Below are 22,119 nucleotides of genomic sequence, written 5' to 3' on the forward strand. Positions count from 1 at the left end.
ACAGGGGACCGGCCCTCATCCTGCACCCCAGGTTTCTTAGGTCATAGTGAGAGGGCTGTACCGAGAGACCTCCAAAATGCTTGTTATGTGGAGCAGGGAAGGGAAGGGACAGAATATTTCCCTTTCCCTTTATTTCTCTATATTTTGCTGCTTTCCTCACTGGGGAGCAAAATAAGCTATGTCAGTGAAAACAGCAAAAATATGGAACAGGAAGTAGGGTGGGTCCTACTGTCACCAAGCAGGGAGCCACAGTTGGTCCTACATCCATGAATTCTATTGTAATAACATGACCTTGTTCTCTTTCCAGGCCTGAGTCAATGTTGCCAAGTGGGTGCTCAGAATATTCATTGTTTTAAATCAATTAAACAAGAACTTAGTATATGGTAACAATAAAAGCTAATGTTTATTAGCAGTTTACGATGTACCAGATCCTGTTTTAAGTGCTTTACATGCATTGACTTATTCAGTCTTCACAATTCTGCAAAGAACTGCTATGTTGTTACCTTTACCTTTTGATAGTCAAGGAAATTGAGGCTTTGAGATGTCTTGTAACTTACTGAAGGTCACATAGCTTAAGGCAGCAGAGCAGGAATTAGAACCCTGGCAGTCTTAACTAAATCTATGTCAACTGCTTCAGCTACTGTGAACCAGGGTTAGTGGCACTAAAGACACAAAGTCCCTCCCTTCAAGGTGATCTTGATTTAGTAAGATATGAAAATATACATATATATGTTACAATTCTTTGATATTTACAAGAAGAGTTGTGCTGTTGCACTAGACTAAATACTAGCAAAAAGAGTAGGAAACATGAAATATTATAGCTGAATGTGGCCAGTGCTTATATACTTGCTCAGGGTCATCTATTCATCCTTACTGGCCCCAGGTATTTGTAGCATTGAGTGTTTCCCTTAATTTACTCAGATAAGTAATTTTGTTCCCATGTTCTAGAATTAAAATAATTCAATCTTACTAATTATGTTTGTTTGAACATTATCAAGGCACTAAGAATATAAGTTAACTATTACTCTATCATCTCAAATCATTTTGTTAGATTCCACTTCTAGAAACCTCCATACAATAAATGTTTATCATTTTTAAATTAATAATATAACTGATTATATATAGTAGTTAGAGTGTCACAATTTTACTCTAATTTGCAAATTTTGACACTTTGTAATGTAAATAAAATTTAGCAGTCCATAGTAGTCATCTATAAAATGTTTCAATGTCTGTGGATGTTACGTTTTACAATTCTCTTTGAGAATGCCCAATTGATAAAGTGCTAAAGTAATCAGGAAATGTGAATATGCTCTAAAGTTCAGAATTCTGCCATTCTAGAATCTGATTTAAAATCCAAAATTAAAAATGAATGTAAGCTTGACCAAGTCACCCAGAATAAGAGATACTTAATTTTGGAGCTGAAGGGAATCTAAGAAATTACCTGTTTCCTGCCTTCATTTTACAGGCCGAGAGAGTAAATTGATGTCCCCAAGAGCAAATAGGCCAGGGTTCGGTCTGAGGTCTCTGGGTTCCGGTCCAGTGGTCACCTGAAACCTGGTGGGATGGTTATAATGGTATTGCTTCCACGCCATACGTCTTGGGTCATGAGAAAGCTGGCATCACTTTAATTTCCCAGTAAATTTCCTGTCACAGCACACCCTTTATCCCCCTGGAATGAAACCCTGTGCTTTGCTTCTAGGTCTACATTAAGAGAAACTCAGCCATTGACATTTTAAAGACTTAACCGACCTACTATAAATAGCACTTGTAACAGCCTTATATCTGTCATGCCTTGGAAAGTGCATAAATTGTTAGGATTGACCTAAAGTGTAAAAAATGTCAAATGCAGAAAGTTGAAAATAGGATGTGTAGGCACTGTATCACAATGGACACATTGTGTCCAAATTTCCAAATTCGATCCCTTTCTTTTAGCCCTTCAAAACCAAAACCAAAGCAAAGCAAACCAAAATAACAAAAAAATCTTTCCTAAGATTCATGTGAATTTGTAACAGTTGCCCTTTTATTTTCTGAATTCAAAAATTATCCCCCTCTTTGAGGCTATAAAATTCTACAGCTTTACCAATACGTTTCTAATTTTCCAATAGCTCAACTTTTATTCAAGAGAAAATGCCAGGGAAACCCTTGATTTATGTTAGGAAAACAAATTCAAAGTATAACTTATACAAGTTATACAACAGTATATGATATTAATCATTATATAAATTATACAATATAATTATACTCAAGTAAATTAGGGTTTAGAGGGGAGACGGACTAATTTTCCTATTCTGATAGACAATAAAATCTGTATTTTTATGCTGCAAATTTTAAGAAGATTATTTCCTATAAGGTCAGAAAAAGTGGGTAATAATCAAATGGTTAAATAAACAAGGAAAATTCTGGGCCTTACCTCGTTAGAAATGTAAATGGTGGGTGTGGTTTAGATTCTGTGATTCCCCAGGAATCTGAGATTCTACACAATGTATTGGGAAAAGAACTTCCTTTCACCCTCTTAGGTTCTGTGGTTACCCTACAAATTAAACTGACATGGGATAGATGAACAGGAGAAAAGCATACCAATTTTATGTAACATTTTATATGTACATGGGTGTCTTCAGAAGAAAAATGAAGACCCAAGGAAGCCATTAGGCCCCAAAGCTTATATGCCTTTTTAAACAAAGAATGATAAATTATAAGGACGTAACAAGACAAAGGGCTTGGGCTGGGGGAAGTTAATTGAGACAGTGATTAGGAAATATTTGGGGAAACTAATCGAAGAGGAGAGGTTTTTGTAGGTTCATTTGTTAAGGTTCCAACTCCTGTTTTGGCTTTGGCTCCCAGACTCTGTTGATAAGAATATTGTTATTGTCTTCCTGGTGTGGGGAGAGTGCCCATTTCATGGGAGATTTTAGGACCTGCTTTTAGGTAGAAAGAGGTCAATCAGAGAACCCTTCCTGCATCTGCTGTTTCTCAAGTGCCTTCAGCTCAAAATAATCAGTATATCAAAGAGACATATTTTGGGGTGGCATGTTCTGAACCCCTTCAACATTAATGTACTGCTAACACTGGATTTACTAGTTACAAAGTGCCTAGTGAATTTTAATAATTAGACATGGAAACCACAGAGTTTAGTTGCAATAAGCATGTGAAGAATGAGACTGGTTTTTGTAAACTGCAAGGAAGTTGCGTGTAGTGAAATAAATGCACGTCCAAGCAGTGAGAAGAAAACAAAAAAGTCCGCTTGTGGAATGACACCATGGAGCATCCCTCTTACCTATGAAGAGAGCTGCAGTTCCTTGATCATTTTCCTTAGGATAATTTGAATATTTCTTGATTATATTTTCACTTTCATATATGTGGTAGTTTGAAATAATCCTTGGTTTTCCTGTTTAAAGAAATGAATGCAGTGTAAGTCCAGTTAGTTCTCACTATTCACAGCAGTTACATTCTATAAAGTTGCCGTGAACCCTGACTTAAATACTGAACTGTTGATCTCAGGGGGAATACATGATTGGGTTCCTGTGAGGTCTTGGCCACAACATTTTCGTCAATGGATGTATAACCGTGCTTTATTTGTGTTTCTGTCTAGCACCACCTTATTTAGTATGTATTGTGGATTCATTAACATGGAGCTCACGGTTGACAGCACTGACAAAGCTTACCCAGCGCATGTCTGTATTTTCTCCAAAAAGCACATCACAGCTTTCTTGTGCTCGGTAACACAAGAAAGCACGTCCGCACTACTCTTGGGAGAGAGGTATTGAAACAGCAAAAGTTTCCACAAAAAGCATACAAATGCAAACAATGTGGCAGGAAATGAAAAGGACACTTTAAGACAGTATGAGAGCTGAAACAAGAAGGCAGAGCATTTCCTTGTCAACCTGAGCGGAGAACATGAGCATCCAGTGACTCAAATGTTTTGCCTCTCTGCACATATCCGTGAATGACTTTGAAAGCACCCCAAGTATTGGTTTGGGGGGTACAAATAAATTTTAGTGAGCAGGCTAATTTGCAAATACAGAATCTACCAGTAATGAAGGATTGGCTGTATCTGTTCATTGGCAATACTTTTATATTTTTTAAAGAGATATTTATTATTTATTTATTTATTTGATTTTTTAAAACATCTTTATTGGAGTATAATTGCTTTACAATGGTGCATTAGTTTCTGCTTTATAACAAAGTGAATCAGCTATATATATACATATATCCCCATATCTCCTCCCTCTTGCATCTCCCTCCCACCCTCCCTATCCCACCCCTCTAAGTGGTCACAAAGCACCGAGCTGATCTCCCTGTGCGATGCAGCTGCTTCCCACTAGCTAGCTATTTTACATTTAGTAGTGTACATATGTCCATGCCACTCTCTCACTTCTTCCCAGCTTCCCCTTCCCCCTCCGTGTCCTCAAGTCCATTCTCTACATCTGTGTCTTTATTCCTGTCCTGCCCCTAGGTTCTTCAGAACCTTTTTTTTTAATTCTATATATATGTGTTAGCATACAGTATTTGTTTGTCTCTTTCTGACATACTTCACTCTGTATGACAGACTCTAGGTCCATCCACCTCACTACAAATAACTCAATTTCATTTCTTTTTATAGCTGAGTAATATTCCATTGTATATATGTACCACATCTTCTTTATCCATTCCTCTGTCGATGGACACTTAGGTTGCTTCCATGTCCTGGCTATTGTAAATAGTGCTGCAATGAACATTGTGCTGCATGACTCTTTTTGAATTATGGTTTTCTCAGGGTATATGCCAGTAGTGGGATTGCTGGGTCATATGGTAGTTCTATTTTTAGTTTTTTAAGGAACCTCCATACTGTTCTCCATAGTGGCTGTATCAATTTACATTCCCACCAAGAGTGCAAGAGGGTTCCCTTTTCTCCACATGCACTCCAGCATTTATTGTTTATAGATTTTTAAAATTTATTTAAGGCTATGTCGGTTCTTAATTGTGGCACGTGACATCTTTGTTGAGGTTTGTGGGCTTCTATCTAGTTGTGGTGTGCAGGCTGCGGGGCACGTAGCCTCTGTAGTTTGCAACAGGTGGGCTCTAGTTGAGGCGCACGAGCTCAGTAGTTGTGGCACGTGGGCTTATTTGCTCTGCCACATGTGGGATCTTAGTTCCCTGACGAGGGATCAAACCTGAGTCCCCTACATTGCAAGGTGGATTCTTTACCACTGGACCACCAGAGAATTCCCAGTAATACTTTAAAAAAAAAAATATATATATATATATATTTGTTTATTTTTATTTATTTATATATATATATATATATATATATATATATATATATATATTTCCTTTTAAAATAGAGTCTTAAGTCCAAAGTCTCAGTGAATGAAGCTCAGATTTATTTTGTTTTCTCCCTCCCTCCCTCCTTTCCTCATTTCCTTCCTTCCGTCCCTCCTTCCAACGTTTAGTGTAATATTTGCCTGTAGTTTTATGGTAGCATAGAGTGGTATATCTTTGTATCCTATTATACCATTAAAATTAGGTTTTTTTTAACCATTCACTCTCTATTTAGCACTAACTGACTTATTTTCTAAGGAATTTGCTTTTTAAGAAATAAAATTTCTTGCTGATACATACTGCAGTAATTCACAGGTAGATTATGGTATCGTGGAAGATTAATTGTTCAGTCTTCTTATGATCTACTTAGTCTTATATTTTGACAGTATTCAAGTTTAAAGTGATGTGTGGCCCAAAAAAACATACCTGTAGAGTACTAGTAGCAGCGCCTGCTAAAGCAGAGGAGATTTCATTAAAATGTTGGATTTCTGAGTTTCCTAGAAAATTGAATGTTTGAATAACCCCAGAATTGCTGCATAGCTTCAGTTTGCTCCAGGTGGAGAGAGACTACCTCCCTTATGCCCATAATACATCCCAAATACTCCCTATTGTTTTTCCACTAGCCAGACCAAGCTTCTTAGACATTAATTTAGCATCTTTTCCCTGTTGAGTTTTAATCAAGGAGAATATTGTCTCTGTTACCCCTATCTCCATCAAAAGTCAGAAAATCATACACAGATCAGTGGAGCTCCATGGTTTTACAACAAGCTAGCATCACTGATTTGTATGAACTGCTTGTTCCCTCTGAAGTTCCTAATTTGAGCAGCTTTCAATTATTTTAGCCCCGTCAGGGCTGATTCTCTGCACAAGTTCTGGGAACTTTGCTCATTTACGGAAGTGAATTAATTCAGCCTGCTCACCAGGGCCTCAGTGGGCGTGCGGGTGTCACCAAGTAATGGGCGGCACCCACGTTCCCAGTGAATCAGATTACCTCCAATGCCTAAGTCACTTTGGTGTGTTGATGGCGGGGTCACGGAGTACCATTTAGTATTTTATCAGACAGGACCCCGCTGCTGTAGAGGAGCAGAAAGAACACATTATGTCACAACATGTATGCATTCTGAGCTTTATTAATCCTGTTTTATGGTTGAGATAAAAGATTCACCCAAAGGTATGTGAAATCAAACCAAAAATAAAATGAAGCTGTAATGTACTACATCCTGTGCATGAACTCAAGACATTCTAAGCATTATGTCCCAGTTTCTTGCAAGTAAGTGCAAATCATTTGTACCAGTTCATTTGGCTTTCAGGAAAGTACAGAGAGTAAAATAAATAAAAATGACCATTTTTACTATTACATATTGCTACTTGTCCAGGAAACTTTGTAGGAGTTGTTGGGGAAGTATCTGCTGTTTGGAAAAACACTGATTTTACATTTTTAGATTAATGTGAATTTTTTAAGACATGAAATTGAATGAGATAGAGCATTAAAATGTGTGATAGCTAAAGATGGCAGACCTCTGAGATTCCATCTAAAAATTAAGGTGGTACAAATAAGTGAATCCAAATATTTAACATATTTCAAAGAAGAATTTTTGACATTTTGGGTTTGTTTTTAGGGTAGTTTCAATTCCACTAAAATTCCTAGTGCTTTTGTGATACTGGATTTGTCATATCTTTGGAGAAAACCATGATAGTAAGTATTCATCTGAAATTCTTCAGTCACTGTAGAAGCCTTAACTGCTTTGATATACTGGGTAGCAACCATGCATCATCAGAAAGCTTTGCGTTCTTTAATGACACAGTTATCTTCTGTGTATAAGATATCTTCTGTGTATAAGGCTTTGTATAACCTTTCTCAACACGATCACATGGTTATCTGCTTTGAGGGAGGTCTTTGCTCTTTCTGCCTCTGCACTCTCTTCTAATCCACGTGTTCTGCCACATCAACACAGGCATTATCTTCCCAAGATGTAGATCTGGTCTTGCGCCTTCCCCTCAGGGCACCATCTTTTCACACTTAGACCAAGATCTTCCATATGAAGTAGTAGATCCTTCATCTTCCAATTCTAACCCTGCCAGGATTCATGACCCTTATGTATTAAAGTTAGGCAGAACTACTGGGCTCTTTAAGGCAACCGCATATGCTCTTCCCCTATCTGTCTGGATTTTTCTTAATCTTAATTCTCTTTCAACAGGGGAGTTCATCTATGAGTTCTTTCTTAAAACTCACCTCTTTAGCTCCATTGCCCCACTTTCTTGGTGCAGTGATACGGATGTAGAAGATATTTTGATGAATTCTAGTTGATATCAGACATTTCAAAATGATTTCTCAGATTCACTTTTTTTCAGATCTATGGAATAAGTCTTGCCAGTAATTTTAAAATTTTTTCCTTGTTTGACCAAATTTTAATTTTTTTTCATTTCTAAGATATAATAGGGGAATTTACTGTAGAAAATATTTCAGAATATAGATTATTTGAGGTATCATAAGGCCAAAATATCAGGAAACAGCTGCCATTGAAAAGGTAGTTTATTAATAACAGTTCCTGAGAGGAGAGGGCACATCCGCTGTGGGGGGATGGGGAGGCCAGAGGAGAAGGGGGAGGGCAGGAAAGAGCCTTTATTGTGCTTTCCACAGGAAGGAATGGATGAGGCTGAGTAAGCAGGTTTAGGGTTGGCTAGTTTGAATTATCTCAGAGGCTCTGCAGCACAGAGGCTTCCCTTGTTTGGTACCTGAGCCTGGGGTGATTAGGGCAGATGGATAGTGGCCTGGAGTGTGACAACCAGAGAGAGGAGGTAGCTGGGTTGTGGAGTCTTGATTGGTTGGTTTGTATTAGGACAGTGTGTTTGCAGGAATTGGCTCACCCTGGGAGGGGCAGTGCCCCCAGGGTCAGCAAGGCCCCACGTGTCAACACATCAAAGTACAGAAGACGGAAGATGTGGTTAATACCGAGGGGAAAGTGGAAGCCAGCTGTGGTAGCTTGGAGAAATTGCTGGGGTGTTGACACCCCTTCCACCATTCCCCTTTTACTTATCTGGATAGTTTATCTTTTCCTCAGTATTGTATAAATTACCATGAAAACAATGCCTCAAAACAAGTCCCTAAATCAACCTGCCATCCCTTAGCCAATATAGTGTTGAAATTTGGGTCCAACACTGACAGTAATGTTTTCAGTGAAACTAAAAGTAGAAGTAAGTTTAACTGAGTAATGATACAGAAAATCTGAAATAAATGTTAAGAATAATTTATTTTAAAAGACATTCTGGGGGATTTCTTGATGTCTGGTTCCTTTCCTCATCTGTGAGATATTTACTTAGGGTTTGCAATTCTAGATAGTCTCCTTAGCAGAGAAATAGATTGTATATGGTGAAAAGCTGTAGAGCTATTTTCAGTAAACAGTAATATTATCACAGAGAAGGCAAGTCTAATTTGCTTGACTTTTCGATTTACAAAAATAAATAAAAATAGCTTCCAGGGCTTCCCTGGTGGCACAGTGGTTGAGAGTCTGCCTGCTGATGCAGGGGACATGGGTTTGTGCCCCGGTCCGGGAAGATCCCACATGCCACGGAGCGGCTGGGCCCGTGAGCCACGGCCGCTGAGCCTAAGCGTCCGGAGCCTGTGCTCCGCAACGGGAGAGGCCACAGCAGTGAGAGGCCTGCGTACCACAAAAAAAATTAATAATAAAATTAAAAAAATAATAACTCCAGTATGAGTGTAATGAAAGCATTTCAAGTTTTAAAGTATTTATCCATATCAGAAACACACAGTTGTAATTTTTTTTTATAAATTTATTTTATTCATTTGTTTTTGGCTACGTTGGGTGTTTGTTGCTGCACGTGGGTTTTCTCTAGTTGCCGCGAATGGGGGTTACTCTTCCTTGTGGTACACGGGCTTCTGGTTGCGGTGACTTCTATTGTTGCGGAGCACGGGCTCTAGACGTTCAGGCTTCAGTAGTTGCAGCATGCAGGCTCAGTAGTTGTGGCTCGCGGGCTCTAGAGTGCACTCTCAGTAGTTGTGGCGCATGGGCTTAGTTGCTCCGTGGCATGTGGGATCTTCCCGGACCAGGGCTCAAACCCGTGTCCCCTGCATTGGCAGGCAGATTCTTAACCACTGTGCCACCAGGGAAGCCCTGTAATATTTATATAAATGCCTGTCATTAAAACATGCGTAAGTCTGTACTCTTGGAGAGAAAACTGCTTGCACCAGGTATGGTTTTGAAGGAAAATGAGAACAGAGGAATGCCCCTTCTGCCATGTTGTCTCAAATACCAATAATGTTTTTTTTTTTTAATTTTTTTCATTGCAGTATGGTTGATTTAGAATATCATGTTAGTTTCAGGTGTACAGCACAGTGATTCAGTAATATATATATTCCTTTTCAGGTTCTTTTGCCTTACAGGTTAGTACAAGACATTGAGTATAGTTTCCTATGCTATACAGTAGGTCCTTGTTGGTTATCTATTCTTTATATATAGTAGTATGTCTATGTTAATCCCAGCCTCCTAATTTATCCCTCCCCTCTTTCTCCCCTTTGGTAACCATAAGTTTGTTTTCTAAGTCTGTGAGTCTCTTTCTGTTTTGTAAATAAGTTCATTTGTATCATTTTGTTAGATTCCACATATAAGGGATATCATATGATATTTGTCTTTCTCTGGTTACTTAGTATGATAATTTTTAGGTCCATGTTGCTACAAATGGCATCATTTCATTCTTTTTTATGGCTGAGTAGTATTCCGCTATACATATGTACCACATCTTCTTTATCCATTCATCTGTCGATGGACATTTAGGTTGTTTCCATGACTTGGCTATTGTAAACAGTATTGCAATGAACGTTGGGGTGCATGCAGCTCAAATACCAATTATGTTTAAATCAGTTTAAGAAATGTTTATTGTGTGAGAAATACAAAGTGGAACAAACCAGAGTCTGCTGTACCTTAGGAAAGTTTAAAGTTCCAGAGGAAATCAGACCCATAAAGAGATAATTTCAATATAAGATGAGAAGGGATACAATAAAAGTATCCAAGGGTGCCGTGGAGCAATAGGTGGGGGCTGTTTCACACAAGGAAACCTTTCTAGTAGGTGAGCTTTATCTGAAGCTTGGAGGATGCCTAAACTTAAACTAGATTTTTTAAAAATAGCTGTTCATTGAAAGAAGTGAGCTTACCACAAGGAAAGGCACTAGGTGAAATTAGCAAGGGATTTAGTTGGTTTTACCATCAGCAGCACTTAAAGAGAAAGACGGTGCTAAAATGTGAGGGTGTCAGGAAGGCAGGAGCTCTATCACTGAGGGTCTTGCAGGCCACACTGGAGAGTTTTTCAGTAAAAGAGTTTATTTCAGAAAGATCTTACTAGCTTCAGTGTGGAGGATAAATTTAAGGGGAATAAGACTGGAGGGTGGGAGTTGCTCATTCACAATTTTAATGCAATAGACAGTATGTGAGGTGATGGGAGCCTGGTGGCAGTGCATATAAAAAGTCAGCTATGTGTTTGAAAAACACGGACATGCTAAATTTCACTGGACTTGGAACTGATGGAACATAGGTGCATGAGAAAGGGAGGAGCGAAGGAAAGGCCCAGAGCTCTGTCTTAAGTGACTGGATAATGGATATAAGAACAGGAGCAGTAAGACCCAGAGAAAGAATTATGTGTTGGGCAGGTAGAGTTAGATATGCCTGTGGAAGGTCCATGTGGATCAGTCTTCCAGGCAGCTGGATACTGGAGTCCCAGTGTTGTGGATAAATGAAATCAGACTTCTCTGATGTGATTGTTCTTGTCCTACCATGAGTTATCAAGCTCTTAAGGGGAAAGCAACACATTTTAAGGAGAAATATTGCACAAAATGTGAGATGATGGCCTTTATGAAAGAGCCTTTATGGTTTTTATTTTGTTTTATTTTTCCCAAAGTAAAAGTGATTATTTTAAGTCTGTCTCTACATTATATTTTAAAGGATTTGAAGAAGGCTCATTTGCTACTACTACTCTAAATTAGCTGTTATTGACATTTTAGAATCTATTTAAACTATCTATTTACATTTAAACCACAGATATATTGAAAGGAAAGCGCAGTGGGTTAGAAGAAGGAGATTAATCAGAAACAGTCTGCAGAGGAGATGAAATGGACTCGGTTCCACTAGAGTTAATGTCTGTCAATTAAATAACACTGAGTCAATTAATAATAATGGCATGAATTTTTCCCCCCACCACAAAAAAAGTAACACGAAATTACCATTCTTTTTCTCTAACAATTGAAACCTTGGTTATATTAGTACTTGTGGCACCAAGGGTGGATCAGAGTGATTCTTGAAATTTCTTCCAATCTAGTGATTCAGATTTTTAAAGAAAAAGTTTAAAGAAGTTTATTCTACTTTAATCCAGTGCTTTGAGTGTGCATGACAATATGCAATCATTCAACAAATACTTAACGAATATTGACTTACCCACTGTTGTAGTACTGAGCTTCAGGGTGGAGTAAAATAAAGTCTCTGATGCATATACATTCTTGGAGGTGGAGGCATGCTGTAAATTCATGAGCCCGTCAATATATCAGGTAGTAGGTAGAGATAAATGCTATGAAGAGGAAGACCAGTAAGTAAGTAGCTAGAGATGAAGATGGCAAACGTGCTATTTTGTAAAGAAAGGTCTAGATAGACATATCTAGAATATTGACATCTGACTTTAAAAAAAAGAGAAATAATATAGATGTGCATCTATGTAAAAATTTGCAAAACTAAGCAAATGGCACCTCGTAGTATTTTTCAACTTTAGTTTCAGAGAAATATTTCACTCTTGAAAGTGACTTGGGTATTTATATAAATTACATAATGTTAGATTTCACACTACCTCATTAACATACATCTCTACTGATATCTTTAACTAAGCAATTCAAATGCTTTAATTAAACACTTTAGAAATTTAAAGTCAGAAAATAATTGTTCCAGTGCTCAAGAGTCTCACTACAAGAATGCTCATTATATCAATAGAAATGTTTGGATTTGTAGAAAATGTTGCTATTTGTAGAAAACCACAAATTCCTTAGACAGATGTACAAAAAGTATTTTGATATCTATGTGGTGTGATTGTAACTAATTTAAATTGATTATTTTTTTTGCTTTCTTAACATGACATAAATTTTTTACAGTGAGTACATATTAATTTCATGAAAATAAAACAAAATTATTTTAAAATATTAGGGCTTATGCATTACCACTTAAATATTAATAATCAAATTTATTTAAGGAGTAATCAGTAATCACTTAAACACATACTAGCAATTATCATTATTGCTTTTAAAAGTCACTGTTTATGCAAAAACATTTGATTAACATGAAAAGAGCTTCAAAATCCTTGTAAATCCTTATGAAATAGATAACTAAGAAACATTTTATAAGTTTTTGTCCTTTTTTTCTGAATAATTTACTTATTTTGTGGAAGAATAGATCATATAGATGATAACTATATTTGTAGAAAATTTATTGTTTGCAAAGTGAAAAAATAAAAAACCTGCAAGCTTCTCAGGGCCATTGTACAATAAAAGAAATGGGGGGGCTTCCCTGGTGGCGCAGTGGTTGAGAGTCCGCCTGCCGATGCAGGGGACACGGGTTCGCGCCCCAGTCCGGGAAGATCCCACATGCCGCGGAGTGGCTGGGCCCGTGAGCCGTGGCCGCTGAGCCTGCGCGTCCGGAGCCTGTGCTCCGTAACGGGAGAGGCCACAACAGTGAGAGGCCCGTGTGTGGGGAAAAAAAAAAAAAAGAATTGGGGGTTCCTTGGGAAAATGGCTGATTCTAGGTCTGGGGCAGGAAAAGTGCAAGATAAGCTTAGGGCATCATATAGTGACAGAAAGAGAGAAGAGAAAGAGGAAAAAGGAAGAGGATGAGGAGGGCTAGGAAGAGGAGAGGGAGGCTTGAGAAGGGGGAAGAGGGGGAAGGGGGAGAGGAGGAGGGGGAAGGGGGAGGGGAGGAGGGGGAAGGGGGAGGGGAGGAGAGGGAAGGGGGAGGGGAGGAGAGGGAAGGGGAGAGGAGGAGGGGAGAGAAGGGGAGGAGGGGAGGGGGAAAGGGGGAGGGGGAAAAGGGGAGGGGGAAGAGGAAGCAGCAGGGGCCACACCTGTCAAAGAGACACAGGAGCCAACCTGAAAGAGCTCCCAATGGCAAAGTTGAAAATTTTTGAATATTGATAAGTATTGAATTAAACTCAAAGAATAAATAAACATGCACAATCCCATAATTATATAAATAAATGATTGAATGAATGAATAAATAGAAGAAATCTTCTTTACAGAAGAATTCCAAATAGTATATGTAGATACTCCCCCTCCAGGAGGTAGAACTTAATTCCCCTTACCTTAAACATGGGCTGGACTTGGTGACTCACTTCCGCAGAATAAAGTATGGAAAAGGAAAAATAGTAACCTTACAGTGAAGAAACTCGGCAGACATCACCTTGACCACTATCACAAGTGGAAAGTCATGTTGAAATCGTGCCTCCCCTGATAGGAAGTGCTGAGGACACCCCAACTCTGTGGTTTTCTCCCCAGACTACACCAGTCTAGTCATAAGAAAACTCCAGACCAAGCCAGGATGAGAAGGATTCTACAGAATACCTGACCGGTACTCTTCTAAAGTGTCAAAGTTATGAAAGACAGGCTGAGAAAACATCACAGATTGGAGGAGTTGAAGGAAACTAAGGAAACATGATGACGAAATGCAACGTGAGATCCTGGACTGGATCCTGGAATAGGAAAAGCAAACAAACAAAAACATTTGTGAAAACTGGTGAAATCCAAATATAATCTGTATTTCAGTGAATAGTGTTATACCTAAGTTATGTCTTAGATTAGACAAATGTACCGGTTATGTAAAATGTTAACATTAGAGGAAACTGGGTGGAGGGTGTGTAGGAACTGACTGTTCTATCTTTGCAACTTTTCACTAAATCAAAAATTATTCCAAAATAAAAAGTGTATTGAAAAGAAAACTGCAACAGATTCTTATTGAAGAAACTGGACATCCAAATGATGGTATATTTTTAGCTAATTAAAATCCTGTTTTGGGAAAAACAATATATGAGATTGAAAAAAAAACAAACTATAGTGTTTAGTAACAAAACTATATAGAGTATGATCCTTCTGTGTATCTATGTACATATGTATACATTACATATATACAAATTAAAATAATCAGAAATGCAAGTTATCAGTAGTTATTTCATGAAAATAGAATTATGTCCTTTTAATTTTCTTCTTTAAACCTTCCTATTATTCTCAATTTTCTATATGAAAATGAAACATTTATGAGAAAACAAGAAATCAAAAGTAATTCCTAAGTACTTATTTGTTTATGTTGTGGTGCTATTTTCAAATACATTTTTAATTTTTTTAAATAAATAGCATAAATTACATTTCTAATTATATATATTCTTACTTTATGTAAGTGCCTTGCTGCACGAAACTCAATAAAACATACTAATTTGCTAAAACCTACAATTTCCCCACATTATAAATAGATTGCCCAAAGCTCAAGCTATTATTATACATTTTGAACCACAATTAAATGAAATGACATTCTCCTTTCTCTTTCCCTTCCTCTCTCTCTCTAATTACACACACACACACATATGTAATAATGTATAGATTCTTGCATTATTCCATCCATTAGATAGAGAGATAGATGCATAAAATCTAGAGTGACACACCATCAACACTGGTTACCCATTAAGACTGGTGTTCTCTTGTTTTTGGGATTCACATTCTACATTCTATATTTCTGTATTGTTCATTTATTTTTAAAAATAAACATATATTACATTTGTAGTAAAAATTAGCAAAGGTACTTTTTTAAAATAATAAAATCTTTAGATGATAAACAATTTTCCAAAATATCTCATCTGAGTATCTCCAAATTCAGAAAGTAAAGACTAAGTAACAATGAAATGTCTTAAAATAAAAACCTTCTCTGCTGTGACGATTTGATGAATTGGGCACATTACCAGCTCTCTGAGTTATTGTTAGAAACAAAATCATGGAACCACTGTGATTTTGCATTCACTTTTTGACTAGCCATAGTGTTGTTCAGATTGCTTAAACAGTTCAACCACACATATTTAATCACTGCATAGAAAACTTTGTTCTAGAGAGTGAAAAGCAATCAGGGGAAAAAATATGGCTTGTCCCAAAATAAGCACAACATACTATTAGATGTCAAATGAAATTGTAATGTATTTTGTAGGAAATGGAACTAAACTCTGATGGATTTTACAATATCCCAGACTCTCTTAAAAGTGTATGGTGTGTGCTTATGTATAAATTATACACCATAGATTTCTAGGAATTTTGTAATTTCAAAGCCAGCTCTGAGTTCACATCCACATGCTAATATTGTGCAAGCATTTAACCCATTCCTAGAAGAACAGTTTGGATTTTGTGATGTGAGTGATCTGGCTTGCAGAGCATTTTTATTAGTTTCTCAACCGACCACTGACCACTTACTATTTGTAAAATGAGGTTTGGTCCTCATGAAAAACATTCCTTGTGTTTTTTTTTTTAACATCCTAGGACTGTCTAAATGATGACCATCCTTCTTGTCACTTACTTCATTGCCCTAAAAGTAAGGAAGAAAGGCATCAACATTTGCATAAGTCACTATTCTGTACCTGGACCTGAATGTATATTTTGAGTTAGGAGGAAACGGGGGAGGGGTGAATTCTTTCCTCTGTCTAAGCTTCAGGAACATTTACTTCCTAAGAGATGATTGGGGAATATTTTTTGTCAATTAATATATATTGAAGGTGTATAAAACGACTGTCATTGATATGAAATTGACTGCAAAATTACTTTCTGGAATTCAGCATTTACTCCCTCCTTCTGACTTTTTGTTTATGCACTTTTCAAGACAAAAAGTCATTTCAACCAGCTGCTGGATTATAAATTCAACCTGGGATCCAATAATCAGATTCCATGTTTTCTCTGTTTTATCTCTCATCACAGATGATAAAGATATTGCAATTGGAATTCAGTTGTGACAGTATAGATGATTAAGCTAAAATCTAATTGGCTTTGCAGTGTTAGCAGAAGCCAAAATTTAATGGCTGCTTTTTTTCCTCCATAGTAAATAAACCTCTGTGATTCACACTCTCAGAACAGAATTCTGTTGATTAAGAAAATTCTTATGATTATACAAAGTCTTATAGTGAATTATTGACTATAAGAATTAAAACAGGGCCTCCCTGGTGGCGCAGTGGTTAAGAGTCCGCCTGCCGATGCAGGGGATACGGGTTCGTGCCCCGGTCTGGGAGGATCCCATATGCCGCGGAGCGGCTGGGCCCGTGAGCCATGGCCGCTGGGCCTGCGCATCCGGAGCCTGTGCTCCGCAACGGGAGAGGCCACAACAGTGAGAGGCCCGCATACCGCAAAAAGAAAAAAAAAAAAAAAAAAAAAAAAAGAATTAAAACAAAATTCCAAGTTATATGTTTCTTTGTGAACTTTTTAGAATGTAACAATTCTCTGAACTATTACTTAAAAACATAAATGTTTGCAGTGGTAGGATATTTTTAAATATTCAAAATCTATTGATGATTTGAAGGGAAAAGTTAGAGATATTCTAAGCAATGTTCGAAATAACTTTATTCATATCAATTTACTTTATAGAATTAGTTAAAAGCAATACTTATACTGGCAAGTACTGCACAGAAAGAGTGAATATGCTGCAGGTATTGCACAGAAAGAGTGAATATACCTATGGTAGCTCTGCTCTTCCGCCTAGGCTGCCATGATGTAGCGTGCTATTGTTACTGTTACCGGGATCCAAAGTATTCCCCATGCTGATTGAAGAAAACCAGTGCCAGAGAACTAGGACATGTAATGAGAAGATATTTCTCTGACAGGCTTTAAACTTGCTATTATTTTTCTCCAGTGTCTCCCTGTGGATTCTTTGGCAAGACCTTACCCCAAACTGAGAGGCAGCTTCATCCTGGCTTATAATTCTAAGATAATTAGAACTGTCCAATTTGTCTAGATTCTCTACAATTTAATATTAAGAGCTAAAAGTATTTTCAATGATAAAGGTCTAATTATGGTAACTAAGCTTCTATTTGTACTTAAAATTTGATCTGAATGATTACAGTTCATTGTTGACCCATTCCATGGGTTGGCAACCCACTAACCAACAGTGTGTAATAAATAAAATCATCTCATTTTCTATTTCTGGTGTGAATAAGTAGCAATTATTAAACTATTGCCCACCATCCCTTGTTTCTGAGCATGGTGAAAAAAATGTTCACATTTCTAAAAAAGTTTATATTTCATGTCTTCAATGAAATTCCCTAAAATCAAATTAGAACTACTCTTATCATAGTATAGGCTAGATACTTGTTCTTCTAATTATATGGGTGAGGATGTCTTTGTTTAGTGTAGTTGAAAACATGGGCAACCCAATTCTCCATTCCAAAGGCAAGGGGCTAACAAGGAATTTGAGACAGACATGAGTCCTAGAAGCAAATGGTAAAACCTTCTTAAAGTTCAGTTCACTATATCTAGGCACTACCATAAAGTTAAGTGAAACTGTAGTAGAATATAAAAACCATTAGAAAAACGAGTATACCATAAACCCTGCATTCCAAGATCCTTCATTGTTATGTCATGGAAAATAAAAATTGTGAGCAAAATATTGATATATATTTGAAATCATAAACACTCAGCCTCATTTAGGAAGGAAAATAATAAAATCTCATAATATCTCAGGGATTAAAAATTTTACTTTTTTCAAGTAAGCTCCAAACTTCTAAGTTAAAAATTTGAAGTGTGTAAGTCATTGATGGAATTTATGTTATTAGTATTACAACTTATATTGATAAAGGTTTCTGTGATCATTCTTTATGAGTACTTCCCATAAAATCCACTTCAGGACACACAATCAACCAAAATAAGAAATAGAACAAGAACCCAGGGCTAAAGAGTTTTCAGGAAAAAAACACTTTTTTCTCATTTATTCTGTGTAGACACTCACTGAAAGAAGATATACTTCACACTGGATGGCAACATACAATAATTAAACTAACATATTATTTATTTCTTCTTTCAGGGGCTGATGTTATCAACTTTGATGGTCATGTTGTGTTACCATATAGATTCAGAAACAAGAAGATGAAAACACTGAAAGATGTCATTGCTTTGAAATTTAAAACCTCCGAAAGTGAAGGGGTACTCTTGCACGGGGAAGGACAGCAAGGGGATTATATTACTTTGGAACTGAGAAAAGCCAAGCTGGTCTTCAGTTTAAACCTAGGTATGTCCTGACTTTTGGCACCATTCTTTTCATTTATTAGTCTTCCCATTAGTTAAATGCTAATAGTCTTTAATCCTTAAAATGTAAATTACAAAAAAGAGTTCACATTATATTGTCAATCCAGTTTTAATTCATAGTGGTTGATATATATTGATATACTTATTCATTCAAAAATATGTATTAAACACCTGTACTCTGCAGGTACTATACGAGCATCTAGGATACAGGGGTGAAAAAAATGGAGTTCTTTGAGTTCATGAAGTTTATGACACAGTGGAGGTATCAGACACTATATTATCTATTACTAGTTTTATAAAACAACTAAATCCAAAGAAATGACTTCAAATAATGATGAGGAGTATGAAATCAATTAAATAGGTTAATATATAAATGATATTGCATAGGCAAGATGGGTCAACATTAGAATATGTAGTGAAGAAAGTCCTCCCTGAGAAGATATTCATGCTGAGATTTCAGTGATGACAAAAACAAGCCCTAAAAATATCTGAGAGAAGGTTAATTGAGAAGAGGGAATCACGAAAGACTAAGACCTGACATGCTCAAGGAACAGGAAAAGGCTGGTGTGGATATTTGTAATGAGTAAGTAGGGTAAAAGATGAAATGCAAACATTGAGGATTGTTGAAATACTGTAGTATCCTTAGGGCGTGGTAAAAGGTTTAGATATTATTTTAAGAATGGGAAGCTATTAGGCTTTAAACTATAGCATCATGATCTTATTTTTTTTAATGTACTGAGACTTCTGTAAGAGAAAACACTTGCATCAACATGAGAGTCTGGTACAGTGAGAGACAGTGAGAGACAACACTGCTTGCAGAAGGTGGCTATCAGTGGAGATGTAGAGAAATTGATCCACTTGGGAGATGATTCTGGTGGTAAATTCAGTATCATTTGTAATGATTTGGATATGGAGTAAGACAGAAAGATAATGTATAAGGGATAATTCCTAGGGTATGGCTTGAGTTCCAAATGGACATTAGTGCCATTTTCAGAAATACAGAAAGCTTTATTTTCTCCACAGAGTTTCTTCTAATAGAGAAGTATTAGTTTTTTCCAACAGAGGAAGTCTAGAGATCTGTTTGGATATGGTGCATTTTCGTTGCCTATTAGGCATCAAAGTTGAGATTTCAACTAGGGAGTTGCATGTATGAGATTAACAGGAGAAGATACTACACGGAGACTGAGGAGAAGTGGACAGTGGATAGGAGGAAATACTAGTAAGTGGCATCACAGAGACCAGGGAAGGACAAGAGATGGTCTGCTATGGTCTACTGTTTCAAATTCGCCTAAAATGTCACTTAAAGAAGAAGACAGAAAAGTGAGGTCACTCTTTGGCAACATTGTGGTTACTGTTGATTTATTCTCAGTGGAATAGAAAGGACAGTAGTTTTATTGTCATCAGTTAAGAAAAGATGAAAGGTGTGGGAATGAATATTTTAAATATTATCAACTAGAAATGAAGGAATCAGACACGATATGTTTACTGGAGAATGAGATGAAACTCAAAGAGGGAGTTATTGTTTTGTTTTGGGCTTTTGTTGTTGTTTTTAACTGGACAATCCTAACACATGTTTGGTTGTTGATAATGTAGCTAAGGTTTACTTAAAGCTAAAGGGAAGATCCACAACACAGATACTGACATTCAAAGTTACAATTCATGCAAATCAACAGTACATTTATCCTCCTCTTGCTTGCCTAAAAATTTCGGGATTTATGCAAGAGTTGTTTGAAGGGCATCATATATTCTGTATTTTTTATGCTGCAGTGACTTTAGAATTCTATAAAGATTTTATAGTCTATAAAGATTATAAAAGACTTTATAATCTTTATAGAATTCTTTTATAATCTTTTAAAATTCACATGTTAAATGCATCCCAATGGAAAGCTATAAAGCTAAAAATTAGAACACAAAAAGAGATCCTGCCTATTTACTTTCCTTGTCAATATGGTTGTTCCAACATTCTTAAATATGGCTTGTGTCCCTTATATTAACTTTTATTACTTTGAAAATCAAAATTATACTAAAAATTAAGACTTCAGTTAGTTTTTTTGGTTGATATTACTTGCTATAGTGTCTACAAAGATTTATCTTTTATTATAAAACTTTTCACATTCAAAATCTCTGATAGAAATAATAATTTCTATAACAAAAAGAAAATTATCCAAAAATGCTGATAATATAATTACACAAAAATATTTAAATTTTTATATTAAAAAATCATAAAATGAAAATGCCTGCCAAAACCTGGGAAAAGGCAAATGTCAAATATAGAAGTTTAATGTCATTCATGAATAAAAATTCATTCCACTCTGTAATAATACCAAGACTTTAGGAGGAAAATATTGCCAAAAAATATAAGGAAAACTTGTAGAAGAAACATTATAAATAATCTATAAACACCAAATGCTCAAACTATCTATAAAAGAAATGTACAATTACATAACAAGATTCCAATTTTTTCAAGTAAATAAATTTTTTAAATGACAGTATCTGTGTTGGTGAGTTATGTGACAAAAAGAATTCTTTGTACTGTTCCTGAAAATATTTCAAGAAAACAATTTGGTCATGTATCTTCAGATATTTTAAATTCTTTATATATTTTGGTCCAATAATCATAAAGAAATAATAAGAAATAACTTTAGGATTTAAGTCCAAGGATGTACTTTGCAATATTTGTTACAATAACAAAAATTGAAAGAAATAAAGCTTAACATATAGAAATAGGTGGGTATGTGTTTAAAATATCTGTGAATAATTTGGGGAATACTGTACAGCATTAAATGAGAACCACAGGAAAATAATATATCAATATTTTTATATTATGTGTATGAATTATATGTATTATATAATTATATGTATATATAATTAAATGTATATAAATGAAAAATGTCTGGAAGGAAATAGACCACACTATCTTTAGTGATGGAAATGAGTGATTAATATTTTACATACTAATTCTTTATAATATTCTCTATTTGTAATATTAAACATGTTTTCATGCATTACCTGGGAGAAAAATATCCCTAAATAGTTTTTGAAAAAAAAGGTTCAGTAGAAGCTAAGAAGGAGGGATGGGGGAAGAGAAACCAGAAAACCAAACATAAGTGCTTTTTAAAAACATGCATGCTCACACACACACACACACACACGCACACACACACACTCAGAGCAATTGGATCATATCCAAAGAAGTTTATTTTTTCAAACCTTTCTCCTGTTTTTTTTTAAAAAAAGTGAAACATACAGAGTAGCCTTTAAAAGCCTCTGGGGCTTGTAAGAATGTGACATTACTGTTCTGAAACAAGAACTGATCATATGGCCTCACAAAAAAGATCATTACCATGTCATTGGAAAGCAGTTTGTGTAGAGTTTTATTGACTAAAATTTATGACATGGAAACACATCCACTCAAATATCTGCTGTCACTCTTTAATGCTGTTACCTAAATATCTGGCACATGAGTTGCTGCTTAGTCTTCTAGTCTAAATATTTAAAGTAATGAAACTGAATGTAGTCTTTCA

At 36.2% G+C, this 22,119-nt stretch overlaps 1 protein-coding gene across 1 annotated transcript in view; it reads left to right on the plus strand.

Moving 5' to 3' along the window:
* The window catches only part of CNTNAP2 (contactin associated protein 2), a 1,481,544-nt gene that overhangs the window by 289,016 nt on the left and 1,170,409 nt on the right, over window positions 1-22,119 (plus strand). The window contains exon 7 of the mRNA XM_060107754.1: window positions 18,375-18,578. Within this exon, the coding sequence (XP_059963737.1) occupies window positions 18,375-18,578 (204 nt within the window). The remainder of the gene's footprint in view (window positions 1-18,374; window positions 18,579-22,119) is intronic.

Source organism: Mesoplodon densirostris, chromosome 9, assembly GCF_025265405.1.
Source record: "Mesoplodon densirostris isolate mMesDen1 chromosome 9, mMesDen1 primary haplotype, whole genome shotgun sequence".
Lineage (NCBI taxonomy): Eukaryota > Metazoa > Chordata > Mammalia > Artiodactyla > Ziphiidae > Mesoplodon > Mesoplodon densirostris.